General features: G+C 46.2%; 1 protein-coding gene and 1 long non-coding RNA gene across 2 annotated transcripts; both read right to left on the bottom strand.

The window, feature by feature from the left end:
* Window positions 1–9138: 9138 nt before the first annotated feature.
* On the bottom strand, window positions 9139–13212 carry GPHB5 (glycoprotein hormone subunit beta 5; the record flags this gene model as incomplete). The annotated part of the gene is made up of 3 exons (XM_084792932.1): window positions 13119–13212; window positions 12070–12274; window positions 9139–9327 (listed from the first exon to the last, which is right to left on the bottom strand). The coding sequence occupies exons 2-3, from the start codon at window positions 12271–12273 to the stop codon at window positions 9139–9141; spliced, it is 393 nt and encodes a 130-aa protein (XP_084649058.1). The 5' UTR covers window position 12274; window positions 13119–13212.
* Window positions 13213–17116: 3904 nt separating this feature from the next.
* On the bottom strand, window positions 17117–18139 carry LOC311602957. The gene is made up of 2 exons (XR_014780904.1): window positions 17611–18139; window positions 17117–17508 (listed from the first exon to the last, which is right to left on the bottom strand). It is a non-coding gene; the product is annotated as an uncharacterized lncRNA (long non-coding RNA).
* Between the last annotated feature and the right edge of the window lie 222 nt (window positions 18140–18361).

Below are 18361 nucleotides of genomic sequence, written 5' to 3'. Positions count from 1 at the left end.
ACGGTATCTTTTCTGGGACACTGGAGTCAGAAAAGAAAGGGGGTCAGGAAAACTGAGCTGCTTACAGAAGAAGGTGGGCACTTTGAGGGAACAAAGAGGAAGTTACAACTAAACACAGGGCAGACCACAGCTCGCTCACTCTCAGGAGCCTTAACTTCCACCCAGTGTCTGTCAAGAGGCTGCCCTGGGCAGCCAGGCCAACCCCTGCAGTGGTACTAGAAAGGCTGCTCTGAATGAAGTGTGCGAGTGTTCTTTGCAGTTTTAACAGCATGGTGGGGTGGAGACCCTCCACCACCTCTGACTCTGCACAGCAGAAAGTCAGGGGGAACTCCCCAAGCAATGAGAGCCATTCAATGACCTTGAAATTCTCAAGAGCTAAAAGATGACAAGGCTAACCCTGGAATGCTGGTGCTCAGGCATACAGATGATATTGATTCATGTTCACAAAGATGTCCCTAAACATAAAGATTATATTTAATACAAATGGATGCTACAGAGACAGAAATGGAAGGTGGAAGAATACACTTCCTGGTGCTTCTGTAGTCAGTAATAAACAGAAAAGCGAGTGGAATGCCAAGCTCAGGCCCCACGGTCTTGGGGGCTCAGGTGGGCAGGGAGAAGTGAGCCAGGGTCTGGCTCATGTGAGAAAGGGTAGAGTGTTAAGAACAACAGCAGCCCTTGCCCGTGGGGCTCCATCCCAAGGCGTAGAATAAAAGCTGTACCGTGCATCCTGGTTAGCATCTACGTTTCACTCCTAAGGGACTGCAATGCTCAAGACAAGGTTGCTTCAGTGCACTCCGTTAGAAGCATATTCTTCTCCATTGTGTAAGTTGGCCTGGAACCTTCATCACACTAAAACCAGAGCGGCGTGTTGTCTTTAGCAATGAGCCCCCACGATTTCAACATATGCAGCATCTTTGCTGATCGGGACACAATTAGTGTCACAGAGAATGTGATAGCTGCTACGCTGTGAGGAAAGGGAACCATCACCAGCAGATCCAGCCTCTCAGCGGTCTCCCCAGGTCTGTGTTTTGAGTGTCTGAGAGCTCTGAAGGAAAAACAGAAACACTTACTGAGTAGATCGATAGGTCCTGGGCAGTTAATAGATACGCATCTAAAATCATCTTTCCCTGGCCATCTTTGATACATTTGTTAAGCACTCAGATTATTTTTCTCCTCAAGGAGGCCCAGGCAAGAATGCTAATGAATTCCGTACTCTCATCAGCTGGTAGAGTTGTCTTTGTTCTGAGTAAAAGGCAAGCACATATAGCACGTATAAGGACGCCAACTGCGACAGAGCCACTCCTCCAAGGTCAAGTGCATAGAGTCGAGGGACTGCTGTTCCTGCAGTCTCTTATGTGATGGCTGTCCTCTGTACCTGTTTCATAATTAATGGGACATTTCTTCATGTACTCTATCCTCACTGTTAATTTGTATCACATTTTAACTATTGTATCATTAAATGGTCTTTTTTTTTTTCCTCCACTCTCATTTATGGGGTCATCAGGGATTTCCATCAGCCGGTCATACAAATCGCCTTCCAAAACTGTCTTTCTACAGTGGGAAGCTGTCCAGCTCCTTGCTACTCAAACACAGTGATCCGAGGCTTGGCAGCATCAGTACCACCTGGCAGCTGGTCAGGGCTATAGCATCTCATGGTCCCAATCCAGACCAACTGAACCAGAACTTGCATTTTAACAAGACCCCAAGTGATTCAGACACACATTGAAAACGAGGACGAATTAGTCTGTGAGACATTCAGGCTGACATCCAAACATAGAGATGAATGCTGCAGAGGCCATAGGTATGCATGGGCTCTCGGATGCTGCCTTGAAGGTACCCCTTAGGTCAATACTCGGATTGTTCATGCGCCAGTTGAGTAAAGGGTTGTCCGTCTTTTTTTTTTTTTTTTTTTTTTTTTTCCCCATCATGTGCCACCCAGCTGCAGTTAAAGAACATGGTATTTGGGAATCAAGCAGAAAAATAGCATCTGGTTTGAAAGATCTGCTAAATCTAAACCAGTCTATTCTGGCAGTCATTCTGGTATTTATAAGTGTCCTACTTTGCTCTTCTGTTGCTTTGATAAAAACACTGGCCAAAAGCAGTCTTGGAGGAGGAAAGAACTTATGTGAGTTAGAAGCTCCAGTCTGTCATCAATGAAATCCAGGACAGGGGCTCGCGCAGAAACCCGGAAGAGACCGGAACTGAATGAAGCAGGGGCTGTGGTAGGGCGCCGCTCACTGGCTTGCTCTCCATGCCTCGCCAGAACCACCCACCCAGGAGCGGCACCACCCACAGGAGCTAGTCCCTCCCACATCAGTCATCAACCAAAACACTGCCTGCCCCACAGAGGTTATCGGCCAATCTGAGAGGCCGGGCATGCCTCCCAGCACAGGGATTACAGGCATGCCATGTGCCTGGTTTTTTACATGGGGGCTCGAGATCTGAACTCGGATCCTTACGCTTTCACAGAATGCATGTTGCCAACTAGCCGGCTTCCTGGCCCCTTGCTTGGTGAGTCCTAGTCTCTTTTCTGGGACAGTGAAATAAGATCCTAGTCCAGGCTTTCTGCAAGCTTGTCTTCGTGTAAATAGAAATGGTTCTGTGGGAATAACCAAATGCTGAAGAAGAGAAACCCTGGGTCTAAGCCTGTTTAATCCCCCACCTCGATCCCTACCTCCACCCCCACCCCTCCCCCACCCCCTCCCCATCCCCCTTGTTCGAAGCTCGCACCTTCAAAGCTGACTGGGCATCTTCATGGGACCTCAGGACTTTGCTCTGCTCTGGAGTTGGCTCTGGTCTTGTAATGCTGAGGTTTTGCAGGCAGCTTGATTGGGCCTTGTCTCTCATTTCCGGCTGTTAATATTGTCCGTGGGGAGAAGCTTCCTGTTGGCTTCTTGAGCTTGTTCAAGCGGGTCCTAAAAGCTTAGCAAAAAAAAAAAAAAAAAAAAAAAATCCTAAAACATTTCCAACATACTTTTTAATGCCAGGTACTTTAAGTCCTCTGTCCCCAAAGCACCACCATAAATTTAAATTGTGATCAGCAGATTCCAAAAGGAAGCAGAGGCTGCAGGTTCGGAAGAGCCTGGAAGCCTGAGTCACCTGACTTTGGTGGCTCACCTCGCCACCTGGTGGACAGCAAAGGCAAAGGAGCACACACCTGAGGTGGGAAGGGCATGCCTACGAACCTAGGTCAAGGGCTGGGGCTGACAAGCGGATTTCCTGAAGATAGTCTCTGTGGGGCACACCAGCATACTCTGCTCTGTATGTGCACGGCTTGTTTTCAGAGACTACGTGTTCCCTCAGATGATTTTAACTTGTATTTGTGACTCTGCCTTTATCCCTTGGCTGTAATCCTATCTTCAGCATCGCTAAAGGGCAATAATTACACTTAGCTTGGTAAGATCGATAATCCTGTGAAATCAAGACAGGTTCTGTTGCCTTCCAAAGATTGTCTGTCATCTATCTGAATGGTCTGGGGACTTCTAGCGAAGGCCTGTGTATGGTTTTCTTTTTTAAATAATGACTTCATCTATTCTTTGAATAATTCCACGCAATATATTTGACCCCCCACCTTGCTCCCAACACAGCTTCGTGTTCTTTCTCTTCCTTTAAGTAAAATAAAATAAAAGGAGTACATTAGTGTGGCCAGTGGCTCCTGAGAATGAGACCTGATTCATAGACCCAGAGTCACTCACTGAAGAAAGCTGATTTTTCCCTCTCCTAACAGCTTCTTGACTAGGGGTGGGGCTTGTGAAGGAACTTGGTGTCAAGTACAAAGCAGCCAGTTCAAGGAAACCTTGCTTTGCCTCTGATGATGGAGGCTTGGGAGGAGGCTAGGCTAACCTAAATCCTTCACGCTGGGGAACTGGCTGCCTTACACTGCCAATTATGGGCTGTGCATCTGCTCTCTGCTCTCTTCCCTAGCTCCTTGCTAGACGGCACCTGTCTGAAGAGCTCTAGCGCCCCCTGTAGACACTCCAGGACCACAGCAACCAGCCATCGAGCGCTCCTGGCTGCCCAACACGCCATTCCAGTTTATTCCAGGGAGGGAGGGTAGGACTGGGAGGAGAGGGAGAAGGGAACAACAACCAGGATGTAGAGTGAATAAACAAATAAAAATAAAGTAAAAAAAAAAAATAAACCAAAGGAAGATGACTGCAGCAGAAATTCACAGGATCCGTCCTGGGAATAAGGGGCAGATTGGTGCCCCAGTGTTCCACTGTGAGAAAAAAATCTCAACAGGGTCAGGAAGGTGGCTCAGCCCATAGAGATGCTTGCTAGAAAACCTGACAGCCTGATTTCAACCCCTAGGACCCACAAGGTAGAAGGAGGGGCCTCTCTGAACCTTCTGCTGCAGCATTGTTTCTTTTCTCCCTCAGACACTTCTGTAAGATATGATCTGTGCGACAGAAATCATCCCTTTCCCAAGGTTACACATGAAGCAGGTGAGCACTCAGTCTCCACAGGATGGCCCCACCTCCAGGGAAGACAGACAGAAAAGGCTAATGACCAATCTAACACCCGCCGACTCAGACTGCTCCGAGCAGGAACAACAGGGAGGAAACGTTCCCCCAAAGGCATCGCTCCTTAGTAGAATATGGTTGGTCTGGGTCAGAGAAGCCATGCCTGTGTGGTTTATTTAGTTGGGTTAGCATGGGCAAAGGCCAGGGCCTGTGTTCATTCATAAAACGGTATGAGTCGAATGACACTAGCAATATGTAATAGTGTGGTGGACACAGACTAAAGGAATCAAACCGGGGAGACGGTTCCATCAGTCAGGGCTTTGCATGAAGACCAGAGTTTGGTCCCCAGAACCCACATTTACAAACAGCAATAAACAAAGCGGGCTTGGTAGCACATGTTTGTAATCCCAGCCCTTGAGAGACAGAGACAAGAGAATCCCTTGTCTCTCTGGCCGGCCAGCCTAGCCCAAGGAGTGAGCTGCGGGTTCTGCAAGACCCCTCACGAAACAGACAGCTCCTGGGAATGACGTCAGGGCTGACCTCTGGCCTCCACATGCACACAGGTGTGTTGTGTGTTCCCGTGGGGGCAAACACACCTGAGAATTCATAAACGTGGGAGGTCTATAAATGGTAACAATATTTGCATCTTTATTCCCAAAACAGTGCTTTGTACAAAATTAGAGTCAATAAATATTTATGAAAAGGAAGACTGTGAAATGAGAGAGGGGAAAGAGGAAAAGTTAAAAAAAGAAAAAGAGAAAGAGAAAAAGATTCGGGTTTCACACTGTTATAAATCTTTTTTTTTCTTTTTTTCACACTGTTATAAATCTTGACAGATACTTTCTCCTTTTCCTTAGTAACTTTCCTGTTTATAATATATATTGATTTCATTTTTTCAGTGACGTAGACTAGCAACGCCAATGAATATCAGGCAATACCACACACCCTGCAGGTCATAGTCCTCCGATCACCTTTGTAGCTCTGCTGTCTGCCACAGCAGTGATGTCCTCTTTGCCTCCGGCAGCCATGTCACCATCTAGTCTCTGTGAAACTTCGTCACCTCTGCTGACATCTAGGAGCCCAGGTCCATGCAGCAGGCAGCATCCCCTGGCCTACAGGGAACAGTCAGTGTGAACTTGTCTGTGTCACTGAGGCAGCCCTTGTTTATTATGGGATAGAGCGACTGTCTCCTGAACCTCTCAGGTGAACACTGGTAGGTGCTGACATATTTTTTAAATCTTTTTTTTTTTTTTTTTTTTTGGTTTCTTATTTCTCTTTCTCCCTTCTCCACTCCCAATCCCTTCCAACACCCCAACACCAGGGAGGAGAGAAAGGTTAGTGAGGAGACGGGGCAGAGTCCTCTTTAGCTACTTCTTGCTGTTTAGGGTCGTCGAGTTCTTTGGGTCAATGCCAATCTCCGTCTTCAGGACATCTCTGACTTCTCCTCATCACAGCACATTAACAGCAACCTGGAGCAGCAGTGGGGAGCAGCTGCAGTCTTCCTTCTCAGACCACCACCCTCTACTCTCTCTCTGGGCTCTGGCATTTGGTGGGTCCTCTGGTCCTATGGAATAACCCATCATATGCATGGTTATCTTTGGGGCCTCAGTGGCAGATGCCGTGATCCCCCACCCCCCAAGCTCGCAAGAGCCATCCCACAGCGCACCAGGACAAGATCCCGACGCTCTTGCCACACTCACACATCCTGAATTCTCCTTGGTGTGAGTGTGTTCTCACCCTGCTCTTCCCTGCCCACACCCACTGCTAGGTCCCTGCTACTCATTGCTCAGGCTTGCATCGCCCTGGAGCTCCTTCATCAGACACCTTCTTTCCTCCCCTCCAGGCAGCAAGTCTTCTTCCCCAATTATCACCTAGAACGGTGGCTCTCAACCTTCCTCCTGCTGTGACCCTTTAATGCGGTTCCTCATGTTGTGGTAACCCTGCCCCCCCCCCAAGCATAAACTTATTTTTGTTGCTACTTCATAATTTTAATTTTGCTACTGTTATGAATCTATAAGGTAAATATCTGTGTTTTCCAATTGTCTCAGACTACCCCTGTGAACGGGTCATCTGACCCCCTAAAGGGGTCACAATCTGCTGGTTGAAAACTGCTGATACGGGTTGGTAGAAGCTATGGTTGCAGCTCATTTGATAAAGCACTTGCCTAGTTGCCACAAAGCCCTGGGTTCAATAGCCAGCATCACAAAAATGGGTGTGAAGGCATACACTTAAAACCTCAGGCCTTAGGAGGCAGAGGCATTAAAATATAGGAATAGTGGACAAGCTGAGAAGTCAGTGCTGTAACATAACACCTTCCTTAGCCTCTGTGGGTCCCCCACGTGGTCTCCTGGCTAGGGAAGTCTACTCTCCTCTGGCAAGAAGGTGCCAGTAGGTCCCTCTGCAGGAGACTCTCAAGTCTCCCGTACTCCTTCCTTCCTACGCATTTCTGATTGCACTGCTCTCCCGGTTAGCTCATAGACCTGGTTTTCAGCTTTGCCTCTTCCAGTGCAGCTTCCACACCATGGCCTTCGATCACACTCCAGTCACCTAAATGCCACAGAGCTCGTAACCACCATTAGCCTGCCTTCACGTCACCCCAGCATTATCGATGTGCTTTTAACGGGCACACACCTTTCTGTGTGAATCCCACAGCAGTTCCCATCAGGGAAACGTGAGCCATCATGATACTACAGCCTGCATGGTGTCCTGACAACCACCATTACTGCCTGCTGCACTGGAGCTAAAACTACCCCCAAACACAGTCATGTGGCCTTTTCCATTCCCCTTGGATTCACTCCTTCCCCTCCTTTGACCTACTTCCTAGAAGACCAGCATTTATGGAGAACCAAATCAATGGGCTCCCTCGGTCTCTGCTTTCCCGTATGATTCCCATTTGATTCAGGGTGATGGAAGTAGAGCAGGTTGGGATACTTCCCTTGGTATTTGATGACCACGCCCTTTCCCATCACAGCACCCTATGGTTGACCAGTACTTCCAAAGCACAAGTGTATCCCACCCTCTCGTTGGGTTCTCTACGTCTGGCCAAACGTGTCACTTATTTCCTGCTAGAGTTGTTAATAATGCTGCACCTATCTTCCCTGAAGTGGCGGCAAGGAGACCGACCCCCAGAAAGCCCAGAGGAAGGTCCCTGAAATGGAAAGAACCCCCCTTGAGCCGTCTGTGACCAGCACCCATTCCCTAGAGGAGACTACAGCCACTTGATGCCCTTCTGTGCTGCGACTTCCTCTCCTACCGACACATCTGCTACTTCGTGGCAGGGTGGCTTTTGCTCGTCTCCTTTGCCCTCAGATCCTCACCCTCACACCCTAGGACTTGACCATCAGTCTCCACCTTTGCTCTGTAGATTCTCATGGACTCATTAAGTCCTCCTTCAGGGAGCACTGAGGCCTCCCAGCTTGGACCTGACGGTGGCTACAGATGACAGGACCCCTGGGATGCATGCTTCTAAGAGTCATGTGCCCCTTGCTAAACATGAATCCCAAATTAATGCTTCAATCAAAAGAACCGCAAAGTTCTGCATGCCTTTATTGTCATACCAAGCAAAATAAAATAAAAAGACTTTTCAGAAAGTTTGCCTGCATTCAGGTGACAGGGAACACACTTTATTGACATCCGTGTGGATGCTCCTGGCATATTATAAACAAAAAAGAAAGCAAGAAAGAAAGAATAAAGTTAAGCTCAACCCCTGCCCCTCAGATGCCAAAACTAAAAACATTTGCATAAAGTTGGAGCTTAAAAAGAAGGTCACAGAATCAGCTGCTGTAAGATTTTAGAAAAAGCAAGTGTCCGATGACCACAGTGCCGTCCTCTTACCCCCCCACACACCTGGGCTTCTGAGTCTAATACACTGCTGTCTAAGTTTAAGGTATAGTAAACGGGGAGGGGTATTTGTGACCAGTCACTTCGCTGAGGTTGTGGGAAGACACCTGAAGCATAGGGTTAGCTTCGGGTGCTTTTAAACCTGAATGAAAGCTCCTAATTGCATTTTCTGAGGTCTTGGTTTTTAGTTTGGTTTGGTGTGGTTTTTAATTGGCAAGTGGACGCCTCAATAGGGATCTTAAGGGAACTTGGAGAATTTGGCCTGGGAGAGTAATCAGCCACATCAAAAACACTGGTTCTGTGACAGGCTGGGCTGTCTTTGCCTCTGGTTTAGGTAGTCACTCAGTTGAAAGGGAAATGGAGAGAGGGTGCGCGCTCTCTCTCTCTCTCTCTCTGAGCTGCTCGCAGCTGCGTTTCCTTTTGAGCAAGGAAGAAAGGGTTCCTTTGCTTTGGTTTTGATCTTTAATCAGAAATCCAGGTCAATGGCAGAATGTGGGGATGTAAAAGTTTTCCATCGCTCAATAACGTCCAATTCCTTTAAATAAATGACACAACATCAACCAAAACTGAGGGAGGGTTGCAATATACAAATCATGTTCCAAAAGTCAAGCAGGGAACAGCCGATTTGCAGACACCGGAACCAGAGAGAGGTTCAATATTGTTTTACTTTTTTTTTTTTTGCATGAGCACACTGCACCTGGACCCTGCACCTAAGCTGGGTAGAGGAAAGAAGGTAACTTGGGCTAGCCCAAATTGAACTGTACTTGAGTAGAGAGGACAGAGCAGATATAGTCATAGGGCAAGTGCCTCCGTGAGGCCCGGGCCACCAGCTTCAGATGGTCTCACACTCGGTGGTGGCAGTGGAGCATGCCCCGCAGTCACATCGGACAGCCATCGGGTAGGTGTAGGAGGGGTCGACTCCTGGGGCACAGTTAGGCAGCTTGACTGTCACCTGTTTGGTCTCATTGTAGGTGCAGACGCGATGATAGGCTTCAATGTAGGGAGGCTCCAGGATGGGTTTCTGTCCCCGACAGGTAGAAAACCGGAAACCCGTTAGAATAGGGAATGCCACTTCCTGCCGTCCATCACTAGCTGTTTACTTATGTTCTGACTCCTCCCACTCCGAATAAACTCCTGAAAGCAGGAGGCTGTTTTGCTACCACATCCTGAGCTTCCACCAAAGTCCACGGAGCACAGGATGCACTTGGTAAATATTTATCAAACGAATAACTAGTCTCCCTTCTCCCACCGTTACCCGCTACAGTCTGTTCACAACATGCGTGAGCCTTTTGAAACGTAAGTCAATCGTCATGGGCCACCTCTGCTCCAAGTGCCAGTAACGTCCCATCTCACTCAGGGTAAAACATCGCAGCCATTAGGATTCTTCTCAAGTCCCTGCATTTTCTGCCTGCACGATTATTTCTGATATTTTGGCTATGGCCCTGGCCTTACCGACACAATCTCCACCCTCCAGTCACAGTGGCTCCTATCCCTACTCAGATCAGAAACTGAGGGTCTTTGCATCTGCTGTTTCTTCTGCCCAGAACACACACACACAGTATACACATATACATACACATACACCACATACACAAATGCACATACATACATACATACATACACACATATACATACACACACATATATACATACATACACACACAGCATGCGCATATATACACACATATACTGCACACACGTGCGCGCGCGCGCGCACACACACACACACACACACACACACACACACACACACTTCTCTGATCCAGAGTAGCGATTTCTGATCCCATTTTAAATCACTTTAACCCACTTCCATGCCCTAGAGCTCCCCTCCCTCCCCACTTCCTGTTGGTTGTGGTTTAGGGTGTGCTTTGTTGTGTTTGTCCATGCCACATGCCATCTTCTGCATCTTACTTTTGTGTGACATTGCTCCTAATCTAGAAAGCAAGCTCCATTGGGTCAGTCACTACTCTCCAGCACCCAGCCAGCCTGGTACCCAGGACGTTTGCATTAACTGCTTGTTACTGAATCAACAGAGACAGGCAGCTTCCTGAATATTCTTTTCTGATGACTGGAGGTTAGTTCACTTCCCCTCGCCTTTCATAAACCTTGAATTCAAAGATAATTCTATTAGATAAACTACAGAGATCCGTAGAAAGAAACCTGGAGCCTGCAGCCAGCCGGGCTATGCAAGCCTGCTTTTTCCACAGCTGGAGACCTAGGAAAAGCTCTTAATGCTGCCAAAGCCTGGTTTCCTCTTCTACAAAGTAAAACACCACTGTCCTGGATAGCACAGACCTGGAGCTAGCTGAGGTGATGTGTGCAGTGCACAAGCCCTGGCAAAAGGTCAGAGTTCAATACTTGTAATCAATGGCTTTCATGAATACACTTATAAATATGTAGTAATGAATTAATAACAATCTTTCAGAGAACAGTTCTTTTGTTCTGAGCAAAAAAAAAAGTTATGTATGATGGATACATACATATGTATGACAGACAGATAATGCATGCATCTATATAGATGCATACACAAGCATATACATATATAGATATACATACACAGGTACATAGAAACATAGAATACATAGATGATGCATATATATGTAGATTCATATGTACACATATGCATAGACATATTATACATATGCATACACCTATAGATGGCAGGCAAGCCAGCTCAAGGTGAAACCCTTGCCTCAATGTTATAAAAACAGCGACCTTTCCTCCCACCAGGAGCAGCTAGAGGAGCTCAGTCCCTCACTCTGTCCTGTGTCCTCTTACTCTAAGTATTCTAGGAAAAATTGGGGACTCAGTTAACTTTGTATTTCAAATTTTTAAATTTTATAAATCTGTCCCATGTGATATTTGGGGCCGATTTATGCCAGAAAAAAAATGTGTTGGGCTCCCCATTTTTGTTGTTGTTGTTGTTGTTTTGTTTTTTGTTTGTTTGCTTGTTTTGGTTTTGTGGTTTGTTTTGTTTGTTTGTTTGTTTGTTTTACTTTACTTCAGATTGTGGAGTCTAAGAGGTTGGTGGGTTTTTTGGTTGCTTGCTTGCTTGGTTGCTTGCTTGCTTCGTTTGGGGGTCTTTGGTTTGGCTTTGATTTTGCTAAATCTGGCATTTTTGAAGTCCAGGTCATGAGAGGTCACCATTTTCAAGAAGAGTTGTACCTTCGAAGGTCAAGGCAGCCCATCATCATAAACACTCCCCAGTTAAGCCAGCTTTGAGAGGCCAGGCATAACTGAGTTTAAAAAGACAGAACAAATCTGTCACTGAACCGAGGGAAAAGAGCTGTGGCAGAGCCTGGGACTAGGCCTCACTCACTGTGCAGCTTCCGGGTTCTTTGGGGTAACTGTCTGACTTCCTCAGAGCTAAGAAGATACAGGAAGGAGATGTGGTCACAGGTTTGGACCAACACTCTCTTTCCAACTTCTCACCGACTCTACCTGACTTTGCAGTAGCTCCCCGTTGGCTCCCTCCACGTGATCTTCACAATGGGTCAATAGTAACACCTGACCTCTTAGAGATGGCTCCCAAACACACAGAACCATAGAAATTACATCACCAACCTCACCAGTGCTCTGAAGAGGAGCATCACCATGATTTTCAGGTCATTAGGAAGAAGCCAAATAGTTGTGCAAATGGGTTATTAAGGCCCAGAAGGCAGGGCCGATGTGCTGGCTTCCTATCCATCACAAAACAGTGAACGCCTGAAATCGAGGGGCTGGCCCGGAAGACGCTGAGATCCACGCCCATTGTATGACTCACCTCCCAGGTCTCGCAGCGCCCCCAGCAGGCATCGGTGGTGATCCGAAGTCCCCTGCAGCCTGGCTTCTTGGCCAGGAAAGTGAACTCCCTCACAGCACAGCCCACAAAAGTGTGCAGGTTCCCACGGGAGGTGCTGAGAACAGAGTCGCAGCCACGCAAAAGCAGGAGGGCAGCAGCACCCAGAACAAGGTATGCCAGCTTCATGCTATTCCCCGCGGGGAGGGAAACAAAACAACGTTGAACATACCCAACTGCTCACAGCGGTGCAGCCTACAATGTGCTGTTGGTCACTCTCAAAAAGACCTTGCAAAGAGCATTACAGGAAGAAGCAAGCCAAGGAATGGTCCACCTCCGACAGCATCTTCCTAACTGGCTCCAGCAGGCAGGCAGTAAGTAGCTCTCTCTAGACACCCGACCAACCCTCAGGGCTTTTCTTTGATGACCTCTAACTCCTGGGTCTGGCTTGTATATAAAAGGAATCCATACCAATGAAGAATAAGAATAACACCAAACGAAAAGTAAAGCCTAAAATACATGAGCGCTCACACCTTCTTTTTACCCAGGCATGTATGTGTCCTGTGAGGAGCTTTGAGCACATTTGCACTTTTAGTGTCATGGATGAGGAATGACTAGAAGAAGGTAAAATAGTTCTATTAATGGCATATTTTGGGTGTTTTGTTACTAGCCCAACCTACCATACAGGAAATATTATACAACCTGTCGCCTGGTATGGTAGTCACTCCTAAAATGTGTCCTACTCAGCACACATTGCGTCTGCTCTATGCTTCGGCTGTGCGACATCTCTAGCTGTGACTCAGTCTCAAAGCAAATGATGGAACACCAGGGTGCAACCCTCAATGGGGTCTGTCCTCTCTGTCTCTTAGTCCCTTCTGGAACTCTAGTAGCCCCCACTGGGCCCTTCATGGCTGTCCACTGAACAGAGCACCTATGGATGTCGCATTCAGGGAGTTCTTGTGGGTCTGGTATGTTGTCCTGTGGACTCCACAGGCTTCCCCTCAGGAGGAAGTGAGAGACCGAGAGGCACTTACCTGATCCAGCTGGAGTCAACTCTTCTTGCAGAGCTGACACTTGCACCCCAGGCTTCCAAAAGTTGCAATGAGTGAGAAAAGTTTGCTCTGGGTAAGTGTCCTCTCCCTTCTGCTATCAGGCTGCCCTGGATACTCAAATATATAGGGAAGGTCTTGTCAATCAAAACAAAAGAGAGGCAGAGTCTTACAGGAACTACTAAGCACATCAAAGCCGTGGAATATAAAGCCAGTGTCTATTTTCCAAAACTGATTCACCTCAAGGGTAGTGTTTTGTTTCTTGACATCACCGAATGAAACAGAAAGTTGCCTTGGTGGGTGACATAATCCTGAGGAGACAGTCAGAGGTAGTTCACCTGGTTCTGAGAGAACAAGTGCACTGGGACAAAGATGGATCAAATTTTCCTTCCTAGTAACCAGGGCTTGCCTCGGAGACAGTAAGCCACTAGCAACTGCTGACAAGTCCCTTCTTTACGCTTACAACACTGAAAAGCAGCAAGACAATACATCTTATTTGGAAACAACATGGCATCACTACTGACAGATGAATAGAGAATTTGAAAGTCTTAAAAACCATTTAACTAGTATCGTTAACAAGATCTTTAAATGACTCACCCAGGCAAACACAGAGACAGTGGGAATGACTAGCTTCATACATGAGGATTAAAGAGAGCTTTTCAATTTTTTTCCTACATGTTTTTGGGATTTTTTAAAAACATGGGTCGGGTTTTTGCTTTTAAAAAGTCATCTAGTATTATGATTTTAAAATTAAAATAAGCCAATATTTATCTGTGTGTACTGCACAGAAGGGCCTCCAATGGCACTTTAGTAAAAATGGCATATATTTCTGGTCCTACAGAACGTACAACAATTAAGCCCTTCCTATAAGTAGGGGCATGGTTTATACCCCATTCTACAGTGACAGCACGTAAACAGATTAGAAAGCTACTTGTTCATGGCCCTTTCTCCGGGTGTTCTAAAAAGTAAATGAAGCAGACATCTGTGCCCTGGGGAATTCACATTTCACAGCAAATCACAACATACTCAGAGACATTCAAGATGCATATTAAATGACCAGTGACACAAAATAAACAAATTAAAGCATCTCCATTTTCTGCATAGAAAGATTAATAAATACACCCTTTATTAAAGGTTTGTTCTTGCAAAATATAACATCAGTGAACCTCCCGATGTATCTCCCATCCCTGGGACTGGGTTATTTAATAGATGGTGGGAAGCTGGCTTCAGCCCTTCAGCCTTCTCACAGAACAGCCAGACCCAGGACACTATGAGGACAGACTGTACCTGCCTTTGATCTTCCAAAGATAGCAAGTAGGAACTGCTATCCTGAGAAATATTCCTGCACAGCCTTTTTAGACTCAACACATTCATACTGGCCTATAGACTCACAAAATAAAGACAGACAGTAATGGGGGTCCCCAACTGCCTGGTAATGCAGTATGCTCCGGCACCAGAGCCTCCTGCGCCCATCATTGATAGCCCAGTGACGACCTTTGTAGTTACCAGCCGTGTTCCTACAAGATGGCTACAATCCACGGACACTGACGGGTATTATCCTCAGCTCTTCAGCAATGAGTGAAGAACTCTTATTTTCTCCTTTTTAGATTGAAAGAAATGGAGGCTCACTCACTTTTTTGTTTTGTTTTGTTTTGTTTTGTGTTTTGTTGTTGTTGTTTTTGTTTTGTTTTGTTTTTCGAGACAGGGTTTCTCTGTGTAGCCTTGGCTGTCCTGGACTCACTTTGTAGACCAGGCTGGCCTCGAACTCACAGCAATCCGCCTGCCTCTGCCTCCCAAGTGCTGTGATTAAAGGTATGTGCCACCACCGCCCAGCTCTCACTCACTTTTTAACCACCAACTTCTACAGCCTTTAATAGGACAGGGCTTGGCAAATGGTTTTCTCTTAAGCACCGTAGCCAACAGAAGCTGCTGCCTGGAGTGCTGTGCTGAAGTGACTGCAAACAAGCCAAGTAGAGGGGGTAAAAAAGAGGGATGGTGGTTAGGTGCCAGGTTTTGCCATCCTCTGCTGTGCCACATGTCACGGCACGAACAGAATCAGAGGTTGGGACTGTGGCTACAAAGGCAACTTTGAACTCTGAGTCTTCCGAGCTATCTGCGTATCTACCATCTTCCCTTCCACCAACACCGAGGCTGTATTTAATGCCTGAGTACATGTACATCTACCAGCCAGAAGAGGGCATCAGATCACATTATAGATGGTTGTGAACCCCCATGTGGTTGTTGGGAATTGAACTCAGGATCTCTGGAAGAACAGCCAGTGCTCCTAACCTCTGAGCCATCTCTCCAACCTGAGGAAAGAAACTTAATCCAACTATAATGGTTCCACCTGGGTACTTTGGATACATAAAGAACTCAGAAAATAACAAAAGAAGAAATAATCTAACTAATAAATGGGTGAGTGATCTGAATAGACACATCACAAAAGAAATACAAATGGTCAATAAAAAAAAAATACAAAAACAGTCTTCAGTATATTTAGCCACTGGGCAAATACAAATCAAAACTACACCGTGGTTCTCTCCTACTACAGTCAGCATGGCCATCAACAGGAAAACAAAAAACAATAAATGTTAATGAACAGTGGAGGGATGGATACTTAGGTGGTGTTGAGAATATACATTAGTCCAGCCGCTATGAAGATCAGGAGGAAGATTCCTCAAAAGGCTAAAAGCTAGAACTACCGTCTGATCCAGCCATACCGCTGTTGGTATACACTCAAAGGAATCCAAGTCACCCCGCAACAGAAGTGTCTGCATACTCATGGTTATGATGGTGCTATTTACAACAGTCTAGATATGAAAGCAGGCTATGTGTCAGTCAAGTGATGACTGCATACCCCATAGCATCAGAAGGTACTCTACAGGCTTCAGAGGAAGAAACTATAATCAGTAGTCCTACCCACACGTAAAGCCTACAAACCACAACAGTGACCTGCCCAACAAGGTGTCCCTAGTGGCTCAGTAGTGATACTTTTATATTGTGGGATATGCAACAGCTGTCTAATTAGACTTAAGGTCTTCTCAATAGGAGAGAATTTAGACCTGGGACTGTAAACCAACTACCCAATGGCTGTGGAGACCATAGACCCTAGAGGGGAAACTACTAGTGCCTTTTTCTTTTCTTTCTTTTTTTTTTTTTTTTTAAGATTTATCATTTATTATTATGTATACAGAGCTCTGCCTGCATGTACACATACAGGCCAGAGGAGGGCACCAGATCACATTATAGGTGGCTGTGAGCCACCATGTGGTTGCTGGGAATTGAACTCATGACCTCTGGAAGAACAGTCAGTGCTCTTAACCGCTGAGCCATCTCTTCAGCCCCTAGTGCCTTTTTCTTAAACCAACGTAATTGCTAACTGCATTCTAAACACTGATCATTATGCCCACAGATAGGTATAGCTCTTGTCAAAGAAGCCTCTTTTTGCATCAAATAGAAGGGGCTAGTACACCGATCCACAACTAGTCAAGATGCAGAGGATAAGTGATGGTGGGTGCCTGGTCCAGGCTGCTACATCTACAATATAACACTTAACCTGAGGCCCAGGGAAAAAAGATTGTAAGAGCCCGAGGACCAGGACGCCTGCTGCAAGGTAGTGTCTTCTACACATGACAGGAAAGCTGAGCCTAGGAAATCTCAACACTATGGTTGTCTAAGCAAGATCTGCATAGTGACAAACCATGGGACATGCCAGCACCAGTGCAGGCAACCTCCGGAGGCCCCACCCCTACATGAAGAGCTATAGGAAATCAATGGATGTTGAGGGGGTGGGGGGGGCAAGAGGGGGAGGGAGGAGAGAAAGAGAGAGGGAGAGAGAGAGAGAGAGAGAGAGAGAGAGAGAGAGAGAGAGAGAGAGAGAGAATCAGTTTTCCCCACAGGTGAGCTTCCTGATAGGTCATCTGGTCCCAGATTGTTATCCCTAAACACAGGTACATTGGAGTAACATTAAACAGACTCATAGGTGATGTATACATATGTGTGTATATATTTAACAATAAATAATTAAAGGAGATGAGATCATGAATTTGGCAGAGGGGAATATGGGGGGACTTGGAAGGGAAGGAGGAGGGAAACGGTGTAAATACAGTACACACATATGAAATGCTTGAAATTTTTTAAATTAAAATGTAAAAAGTCAGGATGATCATGTGATGTAGTGGCACTGTCAGCGTGCTGTCACATGTCTCACTCTGTTCTTGAGCAGAGCTTTGATGGCATTTTGTGGCGTGGTCATCTCTTGTGGGTCTCTGGCATTCCACAGCATCTTGGCTCCTTTCAGAGCACTTGTGGATCATCCCGGCTTTATAGCAATGCCTGCTGCACCTGTCAGGTAGAGATCAATGCCAGCTTCTTCCTGTGCAAAATGAAGGGGAAGTCACAGAAATGAAGGCCGTGAGCAAGTGCTTTACGGGGCAAGGAAACCCAAACAGCCAGAAAGTGAATGAAGGTGCCTCACCTCCTCAGTAACTGCTCTGTCACCTAAAAAGACATCCCAAGAGGTCAGGAGCATCTGCGCTCCAAAGCAGCTTTCCTGATGCTCTCTCAGAATACACATACTCTGCCCGAGGGTCAAATTAATTATTGCTATGCCTCCTGTGGGTGATTTAAAAGCCACAAATGAAATTACACGTTTTAAGGAACTAACAGAATCAATCACTTTCTGCAAACAGATACAAGCCAGGTCAGCCTTGGCCCTTAGAAAGCTGTAGATTGCTTTTTCTCTCTCCTATTTGTGAGGAAGGAAACTTCTGGGCTCACAAATGAAGATGAATAGTGAAGACTTTCAGAAGGAATTAATTTTACTGGAAAAGTCAATTCTTCTTTTGACAACACTAGATATTTGTGGGACAGCTCTTAGTGTTATTTGACTCAATGAGATAACATTTGTCCTAGATGATGGTGTCGTTGCTATGGTAACTTCTTTTAACAAGACTAAAAATAATGAAGCCTGTGTCTGACTTTGCTAGGACAAGTCAAGCCTTTCTCCAGAATGATCTGAAAGAAGTATCTGTTGACTGCCACAGATTTATTTTGAATTAAGGGGCACGTCACTTAGGGGCTGAAGTGAATTGTTTTTATTTCCGCCTGACTCCGCCATTTCTGGATATCGTGGCTGTGCAGGGCACGGCAGGCACATGTCTATCCAAGAGGAACAGAAAGGAGTTTAATGAGCCACAAAGAAGCATTCTTTATTGCCAAGTGTGTCC

This window comes from Acomys minous (assembly GCF_964271855.1).
Source record: "Acomys minous genome assembly, chromosome: 8".
Classification (NCBI taxonomy): Eukaryota; Metazoa; Chordata; class Mammalia; order Rodentia; family Muridae; genus Acomys; species Acomys minous.
The sequence above is the reverse complement of the archived record's forward strand: the minus strand, read 5'-3'. Positions and strand labels throughout refer to the sequence as shown.